The sequence below is a fragment of the Salvia miltiorrhiza genome, chromosome 1, assembly GCF_028751815.1.
Source record: "Salvia miltiorrhiza cultivar Shanhuang (shh) chromosome 1, IMPLAD_Smil_shh, whole genome shotgun sequence".
Taxonomy (NCBI): Eukaryota; Viridiplantae; Streptophyta; class Magnoliopsida; order Lamiales; family Lamiaceae; genus Salvia; species Salvia miltiorrhiza.
Window position 1 is genome coordinate 75,396,809 of NC_080387.1, and position 19,390 is coordinate 75,416,198.

General features: G+C 37.2%; 4 protein-coding genes across 5 annotated transcripts; 1 reads left to right on the forward strand and 3 right to left on the reverse strand.

Moving 5' to 3' along the window:
• Positions 1-287: 287 nt before the first annotated feature.
• LOC131006239 (uncharacterized) lies at positions 288-2,008 on the reverse strand. The gene is made up of 5 exons (XM_057933413.1): positions 1,472-2,008; positions 1,229-1,350; positions 1,098-1,138; positions 921-1,019; positions 288-551 (listed from the first exon to the last, which is right to left on the reverse strand). The coding sequence occupies exons 1-5, from the start codon at positions 1,929-1,931 to the stop codon at positions 386-388; spliced, it is 888 nt and encodes a 295-aa protein (XP_057789396.1). The 5' UTR covers positions 1,932-2,008; the 3' UTR covers positions 288-385.
• A 1,620-nt stretch (positions 2,009-3,628) lies between these two features.
• Positions 3,629-6,741, reverse strand: LOC131006241 (uncharacterized). Of its 2 annotated transcripts, XR_009095442.1 has the most exons (7): positions 6,426-6,741; positions 5,551-6,177; positions 5,251-5,339; positions 4,917-5,016; positions 4,622-4,800; positions 4,203-4,346; positions 3,629-3,789 (listed from the first exon to the last, which is right to left on the reverse strand). XR_009095442.1 is itself a non-coding variant. In XM_057933415.1 (6 exons), the coding sequence occupies exons 1-5, from the start codon at positions 6,582-6,584 to the stop codon at positions 4,663-4,665; spliced, it is 1,113 nt and encodes a 370-aa protein (XP_057789398.1). In that variant the 5' UTR covers positions 6,585-6,741; the 3' UTR covers positions 3,853-4,346; positions 4,622-4,662. The 2 variants fall into 2 exon arrangements, 1 of the variants encoding a protein (XP_057789398.1); XM_057933415.1 differs by lacking the exon at positions 3,629-3,789 and having other exon boundaries at positions 3,853-4,346.
• Positions 6,742-6,898: 157 nt separating this feature from the next.
• On the forward strand, positions 6,899-16,537 carry LOC131006240 (phosphatidylinositol-3-phosphatase myotubularin-1). Its single transcript, XM_057933414.1, has 19 exons — positions 6,899-7,173; positions 7,288-7,362; positions 8,281-8,355; positions 8,933-9,004; positions 9,401-9,470; positions 9,725-9,774; positions 10,769-11,058; positions 11,165-11,238; positions 11,316-11,379; positions 11,553-11,618; positions 11,835-11,934; positions 12,035-12,148; positions 12,588-12,757; positions 12,978-13,062; positions 13,345-13,551; positions 14,202-14,261; positions 14,353-14,417; positions 14,735-15,011; positions 15,663-16,537. The coding sequence occupies exons 1-19, from the start codon at positions 7,063-7,065 to the stop codon at positions 16,185-16,187; spliced, it is 2,550 nt and encodes an 849-aa protein (XP_057789397.1). The 5' UTR covers positions 6,899-7,062; the 3' UTR covers positions 16,188-16,537.
• A 731-nt stretch (positions 16,538-17,268) lies between these two features.
• On the reverse strand, positions 17,269-19,136 carry LOC131006242 (uncharacterized). The gene is made up of 2 exons (XM_057933416.1): positions 18,616-19,136; positions 17,269-17,492 (listed from the first exon to the last, which is right to left on the reverse strand). The coding sequence occupies exons 1-2, from the start codon at positions 18,910-18,912 to the stop codon at positions 17,385-17,387; spliced, it is 405 nt and encodes a 134-aa protein (XP_057789399.1). The 5' UTR covers positions 18,913-19,136; the 3' UTR covers positions 17,269-17,384.
• Positions 19,137-19,390: the final 254 nt, after the last annotated feature.

Below are 19,390 nucleotides of genomic sequence, written 5' to 3' on the forward strand. Positions count from 1 at the left end.
GGGGTGTGAAAATATTTTTCAACATTTTCTCATTTTTCATCTCTAATAAACATATGATAAAAAAAACTTGAGAAAAGGGTAATATTTTTCCACGTTTTTTTATCCATCATTTTCCAATGAAAATTTTACCACCAAAGTAACCTCAACCTTAATAAACAATCAATACATTAGCAAAGAACTAAACTACTACCATTTTAATAATTTCTAGCAATTCAAACAATCAATAATCAATTTGGCAAAAACGAAAAGTAAACTACCATTTTAATAATTTCTCTACCAATTCAAAATTCCAGCTCAAACCATCAATAATCAATTTTAAGGTTCAAGGCCAATCCAAATATTTTTCTCATAATAAGTGTATGATTTTTGTCTATGCCACAAAACATTATTTTTTTACCTCCAATATTACTTCTAGCACGTCATAATGTCCATATCCATAGAATAAAACGTTAATGAAATTTTCCTTCTCCTTTCTGTACTCATCACCATAGTTAGCTACCTTTATTAAATTTTTTGAACCTTTGTCTTTCATAAAGACTCGAATTGGAGACCTGTAACAAAAATAAACCAACATTTAAATATCATTCTAATATACTATCTAATTCAACCAACATTTAAATATCATTCCAATATCTAAATTAGTTATGGGGCAAAATGATATATACTCGTTCTGAAATACTAAACCTAAAAAATACCCACCTTTTATAAAACATATAAATTATACCCATTTAAGACCTTTTTACCTTTATATCGGGCATTAGTCTATTTTTCACTCATGCTCGATCATTGATGCTCGACTCACAACACAATCAACGAATGTCGAGAATTAGTGCATTTTCTAAGAATGTTCGACTACTAGCATTAATAACAATTTTACTCATCTCCCAATTTTCAAATACTAACAATTAACACAAACTCACCTCAACACATGTGAACACATAAGCAATTCAGGTTCTCCACCCCAAATATAAGGTTGTTCAATTCTTTTCACATACATATCAAACTCTTCATCAATAAACCTGCAAACATTATAATGCTCACAATCAGCAACTATAAACTAAATAATTCATGAGATATTTCAACAAATAAAAGTTCACCATTCTACTTCTTTTCGCCTCTTCAAGAGCTCTTCAACCACCTGTGAAACAAATTTTGGAATCAAACATAAAAAAAATCTAGAAGAAAAAAGAAATGAAAAATTCACCAAATCAAAATCAAATGAAAATACTTGAGCTCTTAATTCATCAGCGAGATCTTTCTGACGAACTTCATCCGGAGCTTCTTCGCCTTTCCTCAAACATGCCATGTGCGCAATCGCTCGAAACAAGCATCTCCCATCCGCCTTCACTCCTACACCCAATTCATACACACAACGTTTAATTCAACAATCAAATGTAATCTAATCAAACAATCAAAGAAATTAATTGAGATTTAACCAACAAAATCGAAGCTATGAGTTCCAAATCCAAACCAGTGACTCGATAGTTATCGGTTTTAGATTCATCTCTCGCCACCAAAACCTCTGAATCGGAATCCAAATCGATATCGGTATCGGTATCGACCTGCAGCGCTCCGGCGGAGACGCCGAAGAGGAGCCAGGCGGAGTCCGGGCGATGGAGCCACCGCGCCGGCCGCGCGTCCCACGCGACATTCCACGAGCCTTCGCCGTGCTTCACCGCATCGCTCTCGTGGCGGCCGAACACCGCCGGCCGCTTGCGCCGCCAGTACGACGGCAGAATGGTGTGCCAGACGGAGGCGGCGCCGTCGCTCCTCACCGGGGGAAATCGCGAGAAGAAGTCTCTTCCGTCGGCAGCAGCTGCCAACGTGTGCAGGGGATTCCGCAGGAGGCGGTCGAAAGGCGCCGCCGCCGTGCCGTGAGCGTAGGGTAAGAGCTGCCAAAGTCTGGGACGGCCGCAGAGAACTCCAAACATCACCAGAATCGGATATCCCGAGCTGTTTGTTACTGATACTGACCAATACAAGTCTTCCAAAAGTATTACTAATAAATACTATATACATATACATATAATTTATTTTACCTTCTTAATGTTTTACATATTTATCTCTTCAAAAAAAATGTTTTACATATTTATCTACTATTATATTAATACTATTCCCTCCTTCCCACCGAAAGTGGTGCGTATTTCTTTTTGGGCTGTCCAAAGTGGTGCATTTCATTTTTTGGTAATAATTTTACATTACAAACAATGTGGCCACACACACATTTACACTACAATTTTATTCTTCTTAAATCCCGTGTCTAAAAGAAGTGCACCAAGAAGTGCACCACTTTGACCGGGACGAATGGAGTAATTCTTCTACCTTGTTAACATTTTAGATTTTTATCTATTATATACTGACCTTTATCTATGGCACATATCTTTTCGGCGCAAGGAAAGTAAGGAAAATAAAATAAAAAAATCACATTTATTGGTAAGGAATGAACGTATAAGAAAAATGAGGAGACATTATTTTGAAAAGAATATTAATATTGAGAAATTGTGTAAATTATAAAAAAGACCAAATTTATTATAAAGGATTAAAAAAAAAAGTAAAAAAAGCCCATATCTATCGTGGAGCAAGGGAGTATATATTTTGAACATATAAAAAAATGAGAAGCATTATTTTGAAAAGAATATTGATATTGAGAAATTGTGTAAATTATGGAATATTCCGTTAGGAACGCATGTTTATTTGTCGGTATTGTAATTTGTAGGCGTACCTCACGTGGTGAGCAAGTTGTATAGAGACTTGTCATATTTTAAACCAAATTCGGCAACTTTTTTCAGAGAATTCCACGTGGAATTATACGCGCCGCCTAAGTAATATGACGTGGAACTATAGGCGCCGCCTAGGTCATATGTGGTGAAGGCAGTAGTGAATTGTTAGTATTAAAAATTATAGTATAAAATTAATTTAGATAAATATTACTCCACCGTCTCACTCCAATAGGCTCACTTCTTTTAGGCACAGAGATTTTTTAGTAGAAAAGTGGTAGTAAAATGGTGTAGTCCACACCAATTAAGTACAATTTTTTTACTCAAAAAGGAAAATGAGCCTATTGGAGTAGGACGAGGGGAGTAGTATAATATTTTGTACTATTACCTTTTTCTAATTTATATTTGTTAAATTAAACAGTAGAACTTTTATCAAGATTAAATTAAATGAAAAATACATCAATTTTTTTTTTAATTAGTGACGGTTCTCCCAACATGCATTTCTTTTATTGATATTAGATATCAGAATAATTAAGGGGCAAACCAGCCAAAGTTGTCACACAAGAAGTATTATTGAATTATATAAAAAACATTATAATGAAACAAATATTTATATATGTTATATTTAATATTTCATCTAATTTTTTCATAGATAACGTTCCGAAATTGAAGTTGCATTGCCAAATCTATTAGTGTTGGATACAATTGAAGTTGTTTTATCAAATTTATTAGTGTTTGGATGATCTATTATCTTAACTACCACCAAATGTGAGCTATAAACCTATAAATATTCTTCTAATATTAGAACAATAGTAGTCTATGCAAAAACAAATTTATAGGTGTGGAATTGTGTATATGCATACTTTCTTGATATGGACTAGTAAAAAAATATCTTTGATTTGCGTAGTATGGAAAGTTCTAGAACTTGACTGCATTTATGAATAATTTCATAAAAATAAAAAAGTGAAACAGACCACCACCATGAAATTTCAACGTCACATCACCAAAAATTTTATAATAAAATATGTCCATCAAAATTCGACCAAGTTATTCCTGTTGAAAACAAAATTGCCTGCAAAATGACCAGAAATTGGTATAAGAAAATCTAAATGATTCTTGAAAAAACTAGCAAACAAAAAGCTGAACAGAAATTTATCATTAAGAATTCTGAAGAAAATTCTTGAAAAAACCTAGCAACTCTATCATAGAATTTCTCATTAGGAAATCTGAATAAAATTCTTGAAAAAAACTAGCAACTCTATCACAGAAAACAAAACTGCTTGCAGAAATGAACAGAAATTTCTCATTGTACAATCTGAGTGGTTCTTAGGAGAAACTAGCAAACTCTTTTCTCTCTATCTCTCTCCCTCTCCACAGTAGCAAAAATTCTGCAATTGCTGGTATGACTACAGCCCGACAAAGTCATCAACGAACAAGGGCATAAGGACACATCTAACATATTGAGGCGCAGGCGTAATTTGTTACCTAGGAGACCATCCACCTCACCTCGTTGGATGGGTAACAATCAAAGTTGAATGATTGGAGCATCCACCCACTACAATCGTGCTAACAAGCTTCGTCTCTAAAAATTGGGAAACTGATGACTTCAAGTTAGGTAAGCATTATATGCTGCAAACTAGATGAAAGAGGGTGGATTGATTGAGTTGTGAGTAAAAAAAGAAGTGCACTAAGCCTCTCAAAGCATAAAAGTGGCAAAATAATGTCAGATGCGCCTCAGAAAGATCGAGGTTTTGAGCACGTGGGATTAATTTTCTCAGCAACGACGATAGCAGCATAAAACATGAATTGCAGTTCTAATAATGTGACTTGTATTCTCTCATATAGTACAACACGTAGCCTTCGAAGTGAATAAAATCATCAGAAAATTTAGCTTACAAATATACCTGTATGGCTCTTAGTTTTCTCAACAGATTTATAGTGAAGATCATTGCATTTCATTTGCCAACTGATCCATGAAGTCATAGAAGACAACTGTTCGAAGACTTCCAGAGATGTGTTGCCTTATGGATTTGACTGCATCGAAGTACGCACCACTAAAAGGGGATTCCAGTCCATCAACAACCTATGATCATTTGTGGTGGGGGTGGGGGGGGGGGGGTAATGAGAACACTTAGTGTAGTGTAAAAAGTAATGAAAAGTAAAAGATGACGGGAACACGTGGATGCCAATGTAAAATACCAGCAAGGAAACTCCAGATATATCAACAGCATTTAATGAAAGAACTTCCAAAAGTCTCTCTGGAGTGGAGACGAGAAACTCTGGTTCACAATTGTTTAAACTGCCAAGTAGAACGAGAATAAGTCAAGAAAAACGCTCCAATTGATATCAAATAAACAAATACGAAGCAACTGCAGTATGAAAGCATTACTTTCACATCAATAAGTTTTGGAACAAGAACAAGTAAAGAGCACATATCAGCGACCAAGATTAAATACCATGCATCTCAAGAAAGCAGAAAATGCTGGCAGCAATCTGTTTTTGCATAAAAGAAATCATTGGTTTGGATACTAACCCGTTTATTTGATGGTCTATGGAGGCACCTGAATGCAAACTCACTGTATGTACTCCGAGCCCTTTCAATGGCTTACAGACTCCGCGTACCTAGAGACGATGCAGGACAGCATACATGATTGAACAGTTCAAAAAGTGAGGTGACAAAATAGCATCATCTGGATCCCAAAAGGTATATACAGACATATTAACTAAGAGGACTCAAGTCACCACGTAGATTACGCCTAAATACAGGTCCTGTGAAAATAGAAAGTAATTAACAGTACAGCTAACTAGGACATGGAGTAAGCATCCTACAAACCTCAGAGGCTTTCTCTTGAGACGGCACTAAATATAAAAGGAAAGGACCAGTGAATGATACGCCCTCTTTCTCCTTCATTGAAATGATATCAGCAGCAGTTGACGCGATCCAAGAAATTTGCTCCCTTTTCGAGTCAGCTCCACTGGCCTCCAATACATCAATTCCAGCACAGTAACAATTCCAAAACTCGAGTCCCCAAGCACTAGCAAACAGAGGTTTATCCTTTCCACCACTTAAGGCTGCCCCATTGTGCAGAGCACTCTGTATCGTGTTCAAGCACATAATCAAAAACTTTGACGGGCTCCCATCAATGTGGTCCGAGACAAGCTCTTTCCAAGAACATTTAGACCCGTCCCGCTTAATAATCCGGTGAGCCGGTTTCCCCAGATTGGTTGCAATCTCTGGCCCCATAAACTCAATACATGAAAACAATGCTATCTTTCCCTTCTCCACGATTTGAGACTTCACAACATTGTCCTTGATAAACTCCTTCTTTACCCTAGGAGATTTCTTATCCTTTAGCTTCCTATCTTCTTTCGAATCTCTCTTCCTTTTTCTCGTGGGTTCGGGTTTACCCTCTCTTTCATTGAAGGGGTCCTCAGCTGAGGGAAGGCTGAAGCACATACCCTAAAATGCAACCAAAAACAAAACATTCCCAATCTTCAACAACGACATTAACTATACCCCTTTTATACATAAAACAGATTATATACAAATAATTAGCAAAACCACAGCTTGAATCAAACCAGCATACAAGATTGCACCTTTACCATTAACAACATGAAATCGGAAATTGAAAAGCCCGTAACGGATTGATAAAGCACAATTTTCTATTCCTTGAAGGAAAAGAGGTTAAAGCAACAGAAAAAAATTACCTGGCACTGGCGGCGTTTGCCGGACTGGCGGCGCTTCTTGGCGGCGATAAAAGCGGCGACGCGGCTGGAGACTTTTGATGACGCATCCTTTTTACTTTCTGCCTTTCTGTGGATCCTCTTGTTCCTCCGTCTGCTTATGGAATCATCGCTTTTCCCCATTTTCTCGCACCTGAGCAGATTTCGACTGGTTTTTTGCTGTGTGTGATTTTTACACACACTGGGCGTGTATCTAAGAGCTGGGGTTTTTTGGATATGTTCGGTATTAAGTTTGATGTCGGGGGTTATTCTCGTCACAAATATTTGGGCCGAATTGATCTTGACTCTCAAAGTTGGGCCCAAATTGTTTTTAAATGGGCCCAAAATGTGAAGAGATAGCGTAACAGAAGAAGCGGTTGGGCCCGCGTCAGGTGGGGCCTACCGAGTGACGTGGCTCGATCACGTTTATCACCCGCAAACACACAGAAATTCGTCAAAACTCATAATTTTGGAATAATCCTTTTGTCAATTTGTGAGCAGCTCCCATCAATTTCAGCCATTTCCCCCTCAGATAATATTCCAGTCTTGAAAAGAAGAAATTAAAGCTAAAGGTTCTTTTTTTTTTTTTTTTTTTTTCAATTCGATTCGTATATGCAACCGAATGTCTATGCCGCGAACGAGGTCCGGGCGAACGACGCCGCTCCGTGAATTGGAGCAGGAGAGAATCGAGGGCGCCGGAATCTTCGACGCCATCGAATGGACCAAAATTGATGTATGTGAAAATTCCCACTAGGGTTTTGCTAATTTCCTCACAATGTGTTGTTTTTGTTTTGCAATTCGTGGTTTGGTAGGCAATGTATGTGAATTTGTGCCTTTTCTTTATCAGCAAGTTACGAGTTCGAGGCCTCTTCCGCAGGGAGTGCAGCTGTTATTGCTTGAAGCGGAGTTTGTCATAGTAGAGGTAACGTAGAAATGAGCTTCTTTGGTGTTTTGTGGGCCTTGGAATTAGGATTGTAAGCTTCTTTGAGGATGTAGGGCCGATATGGATTTAGATTAAAGTTGGGATATGAATCGCAGCCCTCGTCTTGCTTGAATTTGTTATGAATCCCAAAGCTTACTCTCTCAAGTTTGTATAAACTGTAAAACTTTGAAAGTAAAGATTGAAGAACACACAATCAAGAGACAAGATTTTACGTGGTTCGATCTTAATGATCTACATCCACGGAAAGATTACACTCCAACAACAAGAGAAGAAAACACAGCTCTCAAGCTATCTTCTACCTACTGTTTTATCAGTTTTCTCTCTCTCTTTTCAGCTGAATTTTATCATAATCAATACTCTGCAATAACAAGAGTGTATATACAAAAGATTAGGCTAAACTAACAAAGTTGGCTGCAGAAAACGGATTCTGTTATAACTGCTTTTCCCATCCATCTTGCTGTCTTTGCAACGAGCTCCTTCATCCTTAGTTATTTGCCTTTATACCCCTCCTGCATGAATGTATATGTAGTCACATATTTAACAGAATTTGTTAAGACTTTTTTTGTCCTTCTTCTAGGAAATCTGTAGCTTAAAGCTGCTAATCATAACTATTCAATTTGGAAATTAGTTGTGGTAAGATTAATGGTGATATTGTTGGTGAAGACAAAATTTTGAAAAGCTTGTACCAAGTGAAGGTGTAATTTAGTGTTGGTGGACTTTTAAGTGGTTTGTGGAGCTTGTCAGGATTTTAGGTTACTGGTGGTAATTTCACTCTGTGACATGTTGGCTTAGATATTTGATGAACTATATTCCAACTTCCTCTTTTTTTCCTGATAGCTTTATCTTATATAATTTACAAGCAACCTAAAGAATGAAAGATTATCAATTTATCTCCAGGGACGTGGCGTTGTTCTTGTGAACACTGATGAGGCAGGAGCTTTATACGTAACAAATTTTCGTCTTCTTTTCTTGGTAAGACATCAGTAAAGTTCACTCCTTTATTGTTAATACAGTTTCTTTCATTTATAATAAAAAATTTAGGGTATTTCTACTTTATTGGCAGTTTGCCACATATCATACTGATCATTAACAGTTAGGTTAGGATTGTAGTCTCACACTTATTCTGGTTTGATAATTCTGTTTAAGCAATTTTTTTTCTTTTTTTTGGGAGGGGGGGGGGGGGGGGAGGGAAGGCCAGCTGTACAAAGAAGAGCTATAGCTTGACTTATGATAATAACTTGCGGATGGTTTGTTCCTATTAGTTTACCCACTAAACTTCGAGCGGACTGCTGTGATGGCTAGATTTTCGTTCAGTCACATTGAAAATTGTTGACGTTTGGTTCTGAATTTCTGATAGACTTCCATCTTTACCATCAGGACCTATGAATCAAATACAATCTTTTGTGCTTTACCTTGTGAATTTTCAACCACATTCGCAGGCAAATTTCTGGAGTCCGTTTGTTTTAATCAAATAATTGCCTTTTGATGTAATATTTGCAAAATAAAATGAAACTTTATGCTTATAGGACTGTTCCTTTTTTCTTTCTAGAGCGAGGGATCTACAAGCGTAATAGGACTTGGCACTATACCGTTGGCAGCAATTGAGAAGTTCAGCAAAACTGTAAGTCGTAATGGATGGAGTCTGTAACCTTTACTCTTCTTTTGGTGTTACATGCTAGTGTGTCTATCTGTCTATCCAAATAGTTTTTTCTAATTTCTGTGATAGGCAATTTAAGCACTTTGCCCTCTGCCCATCTGGAAATTAGCCTTTGGGGCATCTGAATTCTAGTAGCCTGACTTAGGGTTTCTGTTTTAACCTACTTGTCATAGTAATCTATTTTCCAGTGTGATAAAAATTGTACTGTTCTGTGGAAAATGTGATGGTGTTCTTTCTACACTTCTATGTATGTTATGCTACTTTTTGCATTGTTTATTTCTTGAATTTGCTCTCCAAAACATTTATTTTGTTAGTTGATAATGCAAGATCTTGAATTCTGATATTCTTTATTGGCTAAAGGGTATGAAGCTGCCATCAGCTCCCAGGCAGATTGATAAGAATCCATCTCAACGATTGCTTCAGGTCATTGGTATGCTTCTCAGCATCCTTTCTCAAAAAGAAAATTTATTGAGAGCAATTGAAATCTTTGGTTTAGAATATTGAGATAATTGCGTGAAGGTTTTGTAATTTTTTGTGGTAATTGATATTAGGCTATGTCGGTTTAGTCTTAAATTAATAACTTATAGTTTTTGCATGATTTATGGTTCTGTCACTGTGTTTGTACCTCATAATTAAGCTGTGATTGATTGCAATTGATGTTATTATTCTTATAAACATTTGCAGGTAAAGATATGAGAATTATTGTCTTTGGCTTTCGGCCTCGGACGAAACTGGTCAGTCATCCTGCATGTGGAAGTTCATTTATTTGTTTTTCTTAACCTACTCTGGTGATTATATTAATGATATTTATGGTATTTTAGCCTTTAATTTGATCTGGTGAAGATTGCTGAGGAATTGTTCTCTTCAAACTTCAAAGTCTTACAATAAATCATATATAATGGACTAACATCTCGCTCATGTGGACCTTGCTTCCATTCCATTCTAGTCCAAACAAAACCAAACTAGATAACGATCAAGCTGATTATGAAGATGTGAGGTCGTCTGTGTCAGAAATAGTGTGTTATACAGAACAATCCAAACATAAGCTTAACCATGCACAGCTTAAGTCTATAATTTTTCCAAATATTCGAAGAATATGTTTGCTCTCTGTTCTGTATTCTGGGCTTGAAATTACGGCGTCTCTCTTCGCTAATGCTACACTCACATATATAGCCGATATGGATTGCCAAAATTTATAAATTAATAACATCCTGCACTTTTACCAGCTCAGTTGCTGGGCTTTGATTTGTGACTAAAGATGCAACAATTTTAACATAAGATTTGGCATTCTATAAGCTTGAAAATACCTTATTGATGAGGAAGTTTAAAAGGTTTCTAGAATAAGATTGGCCAAAAACCTTCAAATAATTGTATATTTGTATTAGATTTGTTTGAATACTTGTATGCTTTGGCTAATCTTTCTGCAGCAAGTGCTTAGTCACTGCTTAACCTTTGTGGGTGCACAATATCTTTATAATGTAAGGCACTGTGTAGAGTCAGGAAAGTTTTGCCGTTTTTGGGCTTTCCAAAAAACTGTGATAAATACTAATATTCGTCTGTTTGGTGTGGGTTAAGAAGTCGTCCAAATTATGAACTGGGGCAACTAAAGCAGTTTACCTTTTTAAGCATCTCAGTTATGCTTGTAGGTTCTTCTATTGCCGCTGAAGATAATCATCTGAATCCTGTTGTTTTGCAATAGACCTGATGTTATAAATGCTTATTTTCCAGAGGCGTGCTGTATATGATGCTCTATCAAGGTGGACAAGGCCAGCTAGACTTTGGGATCTCTATGCTTTTGCTGTTGGATCGTCAAGATACAGTAACAGGAACCCTAAGGTGCGGTTATTGAATGAGTATTTCCGGCTTCTTGGGCTAGGATCATACCGTGCTTCCTCTAGAACAATTGAAGATGAATCATTCACACTGTCCAATGAATGGTGGAGAATAAGCAATGTGAACTCTAACTATACAATGTGTCCAACCTATCCATTTGCCTTGCTTATTCCAAACTCCATCAGGTAAGAAAATCTATGCAATTCTGATTTTTCTCGAGAGTCACTACTAGATTTCAGACTAATAGTTTTAGTGGTTTCCATCATATCTTTTGCTTGCAACTCCTGTCAGCGATGTTGAGATACAGCAGGCTTGTACCTTCCGTGCAAGGTGTAGATTGCCTGTAATTTCCTGGTGTAACCCAGGTGCAAGCTGAATTCACTTTATAATTATCTTGATATCATGTTGAAGACTTGAAGTTAGTCTGACTGGTTAGCTGCAGGGACTGGAGCTGTCCTTGCGCGGTCTTCACAACCATTGGTTGGCCTCATGATGAACATGAGAAGGTGACTATAGGATCTATAAAATCGTGTGCGTGCTGATTTCAAAGGGTTGTGGGTGATTTCATAGAAACTGTTATTTATGCTTGTGATCATAGTCGGAAGTAGGAGTTCTGAACTAGCTTGTAGTCTCATTCCTCTTCCATCTAAGGTCTGCTGAATCCATACACTCTTTGCAGCAATGCTGATGAGAAACTAGTTGCCGCACTTTGGACTCAACTTTCTGGAGTAAGGGAACGCCGGAGGTAACATATTTTATTTAGTTTACCATCAGTAATCATTTTCTTCTCTATAGTTCAACCAAGTTTGGCTCTCCATTAGTCTTACCTCACCCTTATCTTAATTTATCTTGTTTATCAAGCAACTGAATCACTTGAAATTTGTAATTCAGTTTGAGATATTTAACTAAAATATTCTCAGTGCTTCCATTAGTGAATCATTTAATCAATATTTTCATTTAGGAAGCTATATATAGCTGATGCAAGGCCTAGGAAAAATGCATTGGCAAATGGTGCAATGGGCGGTGGGTCAGAGTCCTCCGCCAACTACTCTCAATCTGAGGTCGTCTAAATCCATAGTCAAATTGTGCATCCTAACTTTTAGAAGTACTTATATTTTTCTTTAAGTGGTGCCTTCTTATCCTCCCCTTTCAACTCTTCAGATCGTCTTCTTTGGTATAGACAATATACATGCAATGCGCGAGAGTCTTGCGCGGCTTAGAGACTATGTTGATACTCATGGTGCCAAGTCGTCCGATGGAATGTCTTCATTTTTGGTATGATTTTGTTGCGCCTCAAGAGAATAATTTTGTTTATACACATTGGTCTTTGTTAGGAGATTCAACTCTGCCTAATCACATTTACTCCAAGTAATGCGTCATGTAAATAAATGTTCCCATTCTGTAAACTGTCTTTCCATTGAGTCGCTGTGTCTGCAAAAGATGTTTTCAAGGTGCAGAGATCTATAAATTAGCATTCTTTCTCTTTAAAGGGTTTATGTTCCGATGTTAAGAGGAGACGGTTCCGTAAACTAAGTTTTTCTGTTATTGCTTTGTTTCCATCAATGTTATTAGTGGTAAATGGTAATGTGGTGTAGTGATGTTTTCATCTTTCACAAATTATAGGCAGGGTTAGTAGGAATCATAACAAATGTTTTTTTAGTCTATTTGCTATTAATTTTTATAAGTTTATGCTTGTTTTCCCTTCTACTGATAGAGGCATGGTGGATGGACTTGGGGAGGAGGAAATCTCAGCAGTATGTCTGCTTCAGTCTCAACTCTGGGGGACAGCGGTTGGTTGATTCACGTTCAGAGCGTCTTGGCTGGCTCAGCATGGATTGCTGCTCGCGTTGCTCTAGAATCAGCTACAGTGCTAGTTCATTGTAGGTAAAGGACTAGAAACACTGTCTTGTAACTGATACGTATGCATAAAACAGAAACTAGATTCACATCTCAGTTTTCTACCATAACACAAGAAGAATTATTGGCTGGTTCAAATGGAGAATTTATCTATTTTGTGCATCATTTCCAAACTAATTAATATTAAAAACTGACAACAACTCAATGATTTGATCGTTTATGAAATGTTGTGAAATGATGTTTCTAGTGATGGATGGGATAGAACAACTCAGTTGGTTTCTCTTGCAAGTCTGTTGCTTGATCCATACTACCGGACGTTCAAAGGTTTCCAGGTATGGCTAAATACTGCTCTATTTTCATACAATCTCATCTAGCAGTTTCAAATAGATATTATGATGGCTTACAGGCTTTCCATGTGGTTGCCGTTGTTTTGTCATTTATATCCTCTCATTGGTGAATCAGCCCATCGTTGAGTTAGATGCAATAGCCAATTATGTAGATTACATCTTGTTCGTTATACCTGTCGTGTGGTGATATGTTTAGGCTAAGGTATTAGTATTAAATATGAGAAGGTTAGCTTTTGTAACCGAGTTCAAATCTTTCTTCATAAACAGGCTCTTGTAGAAAAAGATTGGCTTGCATTTGGTCATCCATTTTCGGATCGTCTGGGACTGCCTACTGTATCTGGAAGTGAAAGCATTCCTGAATTTACACGACAGGCATCTACCGGGAGTTTAACTTCATCTCCAAGTCGCCAATCATCCTCATCCCAGTCTGCTTCTTCTCATGCACAAAATAATTGTTCACCTATCTTTCTGCAGGTAGATGTACTAGAAATATTAGCAGACCAACAGATGCTTAATTTTTGCTTTAGTTATGTTTTTGTTTCTACTTGTTTAGATCATCCGTGGAAGTAGCTATCTTGTTAGAAACCAGATTATGAAGCACTAATCTCATAAATGATTTTAGGGGGATTTTAAAAAGGTCATTGTTTTGCCATATATATAGTAGAGCGAAAGAGCATGTTCGTGCTGTGTATTTGTGGTATAGTGACCAAAATAACGAAATTCTGAGGAGATCAGCTCATCTTTTGTGGTATAGATGCACTGCCATTGTCTCAATTTCATTAAGACTAAACATTAACGAAATTCTGGCGAGATCAGCTCATCTTTTAGTTTAGTAACCAGTGCCAAAATAACATGGAAAGATGAAGCAGATTCGATCACGATTTTTGGAAGTGTATCATTGTCACTCATTGAAAACTGGTCCAACTTTCACTCCAAAAAAAAAAAAAAAAGAAATACTGGTCCAACTGGCGCATTTATAATTTTCTGCAGATGATTATTTTTGTCACAATGCTGTCTTTATCAATCCCCAATGAGCCCTATATTTGAATCGAATTCAGTGATGAATATCTTATATGACACCTTTTCTTCTTTTTCGGGTCACTGATTTCAGTATTTTTCTACAGTGGGTCGATTGTGTTTCCCAACTGCTACGAATGTATCCCTTCGCCTTTGAGTTCTCTTCGGTAATGTACATTTGTTAGATGCATAATGAGAGCTAATTCTATGATATTAAACCATAATGATGCTTGTTAACTCTGATATTTGGCTTTGCAGGTGTTCCTGGTAGATTTATTAGACTGTGTTCTTTCCTGCCGTTTTGGAAACTTTTTCTGCAACAGGTATAGATAGACCTTTATTCTTTCCTTGCTAGCTCACTGCCATAATAATGGAATAATTATGTTATCTTCTTTGCAAGTTCCCAGTTTCATTTATACTGTTTTTATTAGGGATATTTACTGAATAAATCATAAAATAATGAACTATTTTGCAAATCCATCTAAATAATACCACCATCTTTTTTATCTGTGGAAATCTAGCATCCCCAATTTTTTCAATGAAATTTGCATCATGCAACAAACTACTTGGCGGTGGAAAAATGTATTGATATTTTGGTTTTCATTGTTAGTCTTGTCTGATTTATTCTTTATTAAATCAGTGAGAAAGAAAGGCAGCAAGCTGGTATTTATGATGCATGTGGGTGCTTGTGGGTGTATTTAGCTGATTTGCGGGCTTCAGATAGATTTTCTGATCATTATAACCACTTCTACGACGCATCAAAGTTTCAAGGTCCATTATTACCTCCAGCTGCAGCTTTAGCACCAACACTTTGGCCTCAGTTCCACCTTCGATGGGCTTGTCCATCAGAAGCCCAAGCTGGGGAGATCGAAGCACACTGTAGAAACATGGCTGAGAAAATATCTGAATTACAGAAGGTGCGTAATTTTTTTTCCAGTGGTTCATGCTTGCAAATTTCAAACCTGGATGCATTTTATCTTCATCATTGTTCCCCAAATATACTCTCTATTTCTGCTGTAGAAACATGGCTGGAAAAATTTCCTTTGTTTCTACATCTATATGATGCATGTACGCATACGTAATGATGTGTGGTTTTGAATCAAGCACATCATATAAACCAAATTGAAAGAAACTGTTTGTTGTGAGGACTAAGGAAGATGATAAGGTCACCACCAACAAAATCACAAGATCAATTAGCTAGATCATGTGGGAAATGGGAGAGATTAGATTAGTACATGTCCTTGTCAGTTATGTGCAGTAGAGGCCTTTCTTAAGGAGCACGAGCTCTAAACTATGTTATACTAATCTCCACATAACACATTCCGAAATCCGAGCTCCAGCGAAGTTGGAATAAGCACCTGAATTTGGCTTCTTTTATACTTCTAGGATTATCTAATAGAATTTGTACCTTTGTATTGGTTCGGGTAGTCGAGGCAAGAAGCTTAGGATATGAGATGTGCTGAGGCAGAAGGGTTCGGGATTGGTGATTTTATATTATTTCTGCTTACATTTGAAGAGTAATAATTAATACTATTGAAGAGTGATCATACGGTAACAAATGTTGGCAGGCAAAAGATTTAGCAGAGGCAAAACTTAAAGAAACAACAACAGCTGTGGAATCTTTGACAGATGAGTTGCGAAACGAGAAGCTCAGCAGCAGCTCGGCGAGGGATTGGGCTAGGAGTGCCAACAAGGAAAATGTTGCAATAAAGCGGGCGATACAATCACTTGGGTGCAAGGTTCAGTTTTCTGAAGACAGTGATTGCATTGTTAGCATCGAAAACATCGGAACAGAGATTCCTCAAAAGTCTCTCTTTTCCATTGCGGATATGCAGTCTAGTTTGTACATGCGGAGTGATGAGAAACCAGATAGTCCCGTGTATGTTGCTCGTGATGAAGATGAAGAAGATGATTCCACCAATCCTATAAACCGGGTATGTGAATCTTTATGCCCTCTACGCACCCGAGATGGAGGCTGTAGGTGGCCTGATGCTGGCTGTGCCCAATTCGGGAGTCAATTTGTTGGTTTGAAGGCGAACTTTGATGCTTTCGACCGGCTTTCTATATACGACAGCTATTTTGAGTCACAGTAGAAGCTTTAGAGTTTGTTACCAGAAATTTTTGTGAAACAAAAATTTTAAACAGAAAAGATGGACCCTCACATTCAACATGGGTCTTCGGGAGTGTATATACATAGCAAACAGAGTTAGCGCCAGTCGGGCCTCGATTTCCAGCGATCCACGGAGGTAGCACAAGGCAAGTTCCTTCTCTTCAACTTACTCATGCCATTGGTCAGGTAGTATGTAGCATTCTGGTGTATAGAATCCTAAACTATTAGATATAGCTCTAATTTTTTGCTATCCTTTAGATGAATAAATGCATTTAGTCATTGTAATACTTAACTAAGATCAATAATATAATAAATTGAAATTCTTGGGGGTACTGTTCTTGTGTCGTCAGGCAGATGCAAAGATGAAATTTTTAGTTTTGGCATATTCGTATAATTGTCACCCTTTTTAGGATAATTGTCACTTTTTGAGTAAAGAGTTAAAATTAATCTCATTTTCCTTGATGTTAACTGTCACTTTTTAGTTTGCTTGTTGAAAGACTTGAACTTGATTTCAAATATTACGTCCTTGTATAAGTCTTTGCATTTCTTGAATACACGTCTCATTTTTACATGAAATTTGAACTTTTACACAAAGTTATTATCAAGAAGAAAATACACAGCACATGTCAGAAAATGATAGAATTGTGCCTCTCTCTCTCTCTCTCTGTAGATTTATCCAAAAAAGGATCAAGGTAATGGGTAGAACAACTGGATAACTCTCCACCACTACTCATTCCGATCATTTTCAATTGGCATACGACAATTTTGGTGCACTAATTATATGCATGTTACATGTGAAGTATATGTGGGTTTTGTACACTGCAAGATTTGCATCATCGATGGCATGTTTAAACAAGATGCAGCGCAGCACCACTTCACACGACGAACCAAGGGGGTGTTTGGTCGAGCTTATAAGCTTCTTGAATCGACTAAATAAATTGTTTAGAAGCTTATAAGCTCTCAAATAAGCTTAGCCAAACACCCCTTAAGAATACGAAAAGAAAGACATACTGATTATTGAGAGATTGTAGAAAAGATTAAATGAACCAAGAGGAGAGGGGCAGTTGGCAAGAAAGTTGATGTTTTGAGTGTATGAAGTTTGAGCTACATTTCCTTTATAGAATAGAGCATGATTATGAACAACCATATATCTATCCATTTACTTGGAAGGCTCAAGCGGCTAATCTTGAGACGGGGCAGGATCATCGTCTGGCTTCTTCTGTCCCTTCCTCTCATTCCATCTCATCCACGCCCACCTCACAACTAAAAAGCCTCCTAAAGCATAGACCTGCGATCAGCCAGACACGAGAACAATAAGGCACTACGATAGCAAAAATGGTTTCTCGTTCTCATTGACGCCAACTTGATATGGTAAAAGTTATCATGGCTGTTGCACTGCAGCAAAGGATCTAGTAGAAGCTAGATAATCATGATATGCAATCTCTCAATATTTTCCAATGAAGAAGGAAAGATGCTAAAATTTGCAAGACATGCGGTTGAGCAGGACTTCGAAAACTACTAGAATATAAACATTATAAGACTTGAAAACACATCACACAATAGTTGCAATGAAACATGATGATATGTATCTAGCAGGCTCATCTACCCATCGGAGTAGAAAATGCTTTTACGAGACAAGAAACCATTTTCTTTAAACGGCTGATAATGTACTGTCGTAGGAGGGCTTCGTCGATCATAGGCTTAATGCAGCAAGTTCGATAATCTTAGATTTGATCCTCCCACCCCCAACAAAATCACAAACATAGAAAAGGTATACATTTTCACTTCTAGATACAATCCATATCGAGGTTCAAAAGAGTCACAAAAATTCTATAGCAATTACAAGAGATAATTTGTTTCATAGCAGAGATTAAACAAAACTTGCCTGTTAATCCCAATTCATGATAAACCTTTATAAACAGCAATCCAACTATAAACTTGCCAGCAATCAAAATAACTCATAAAACGATCAACCAAGTAACCGAGCTAGAGCTTAGGCAATAAACCATAGTTCAAAAACATAATCAAACCCCACAATTAACTCACTAATTACACGAATTACATGTTAAACCTAATTACCTCACTAATTACATGTTAAACCAATTCAGCAGTCTATAACATTCTACAAGTTACAAGTAACCTTTTTTAATTAACTCAATAAACAAGAGATAATCATATCAGCATATAATCTATACAGTATCAAAGGAGCAAGATACATATCAATTACAAAAACAAACATAAATTCACACGAATATCATTCATCACATGCATCAAAATCTCAAAATACAGAAGAAAACTGACTACCAATGTACTAAAACAAAACAACACCACCACCAAAAAAAAAAAAAATTAAGAGAGAGAGAAGCCCCTTTGAAGCCCTAAAATCAATTCGAGCAAAAACGAAGCAATACCTGCCATAAAATCAACGGATTAGTTGTCTGTCCAGCTATATCAGCCTCCCCTTCCAATTTGATCTGGTCCACGTTCTGCCGCGGAAACGTCACGAAACCCGGCTTGCCGCCATCATCCTCCGCCGCCGGTGGACTCAATTTCAACGGCTCCGCTGCTTGAGAATCAGCTGCGGCGGGCTCTGACTTAGCTCCATCTTTCTTCGGGGGGAAGGGCAACTTAATTGAGGAAATCAAGTTCGTGAAGAAGACTACAAAGGGGTTCTTTTGTTCCTCCGCTAAATTCTTGGAGTCTTCCATGTTTAGCGTGGGTTTTGGAGAGAGGTTGTGCGAGCTTTTGGTTATGGCGGAGGCTACAATAGTATATAGAGAGAGTGTGAGAGAGAGAAAGAGAGAGAGCGTGTGAGAGAGAGAGGAAGTAGGCAAGAGAAGCTTGTGAAACTAAAATACCAAATACGGCGTCGTTTGTTGCGTTGTGGGTCAATCAAAGACTCTTGTTCAACGACTTTGAAACTAAATAGATTGGTACAAACTTACAATTTCTTTTAGGGATAATTACGTGAAAATACATAAATTTTGCCAAAAATTCATATTTGACGCGAAGTTAGGATTTTACATTTTAATACGTCAACTTTCATTGTTGTCTAAATTTGACACGATTTAATTCTTAAAAATTCAAAAAATAACCCCTTTTTGTAAATAATTATACAAAGACCCACTTATGTTATTATTTGGGACATTTAAACCAAAACGAGATATTTCCTTATGATATTTTCTT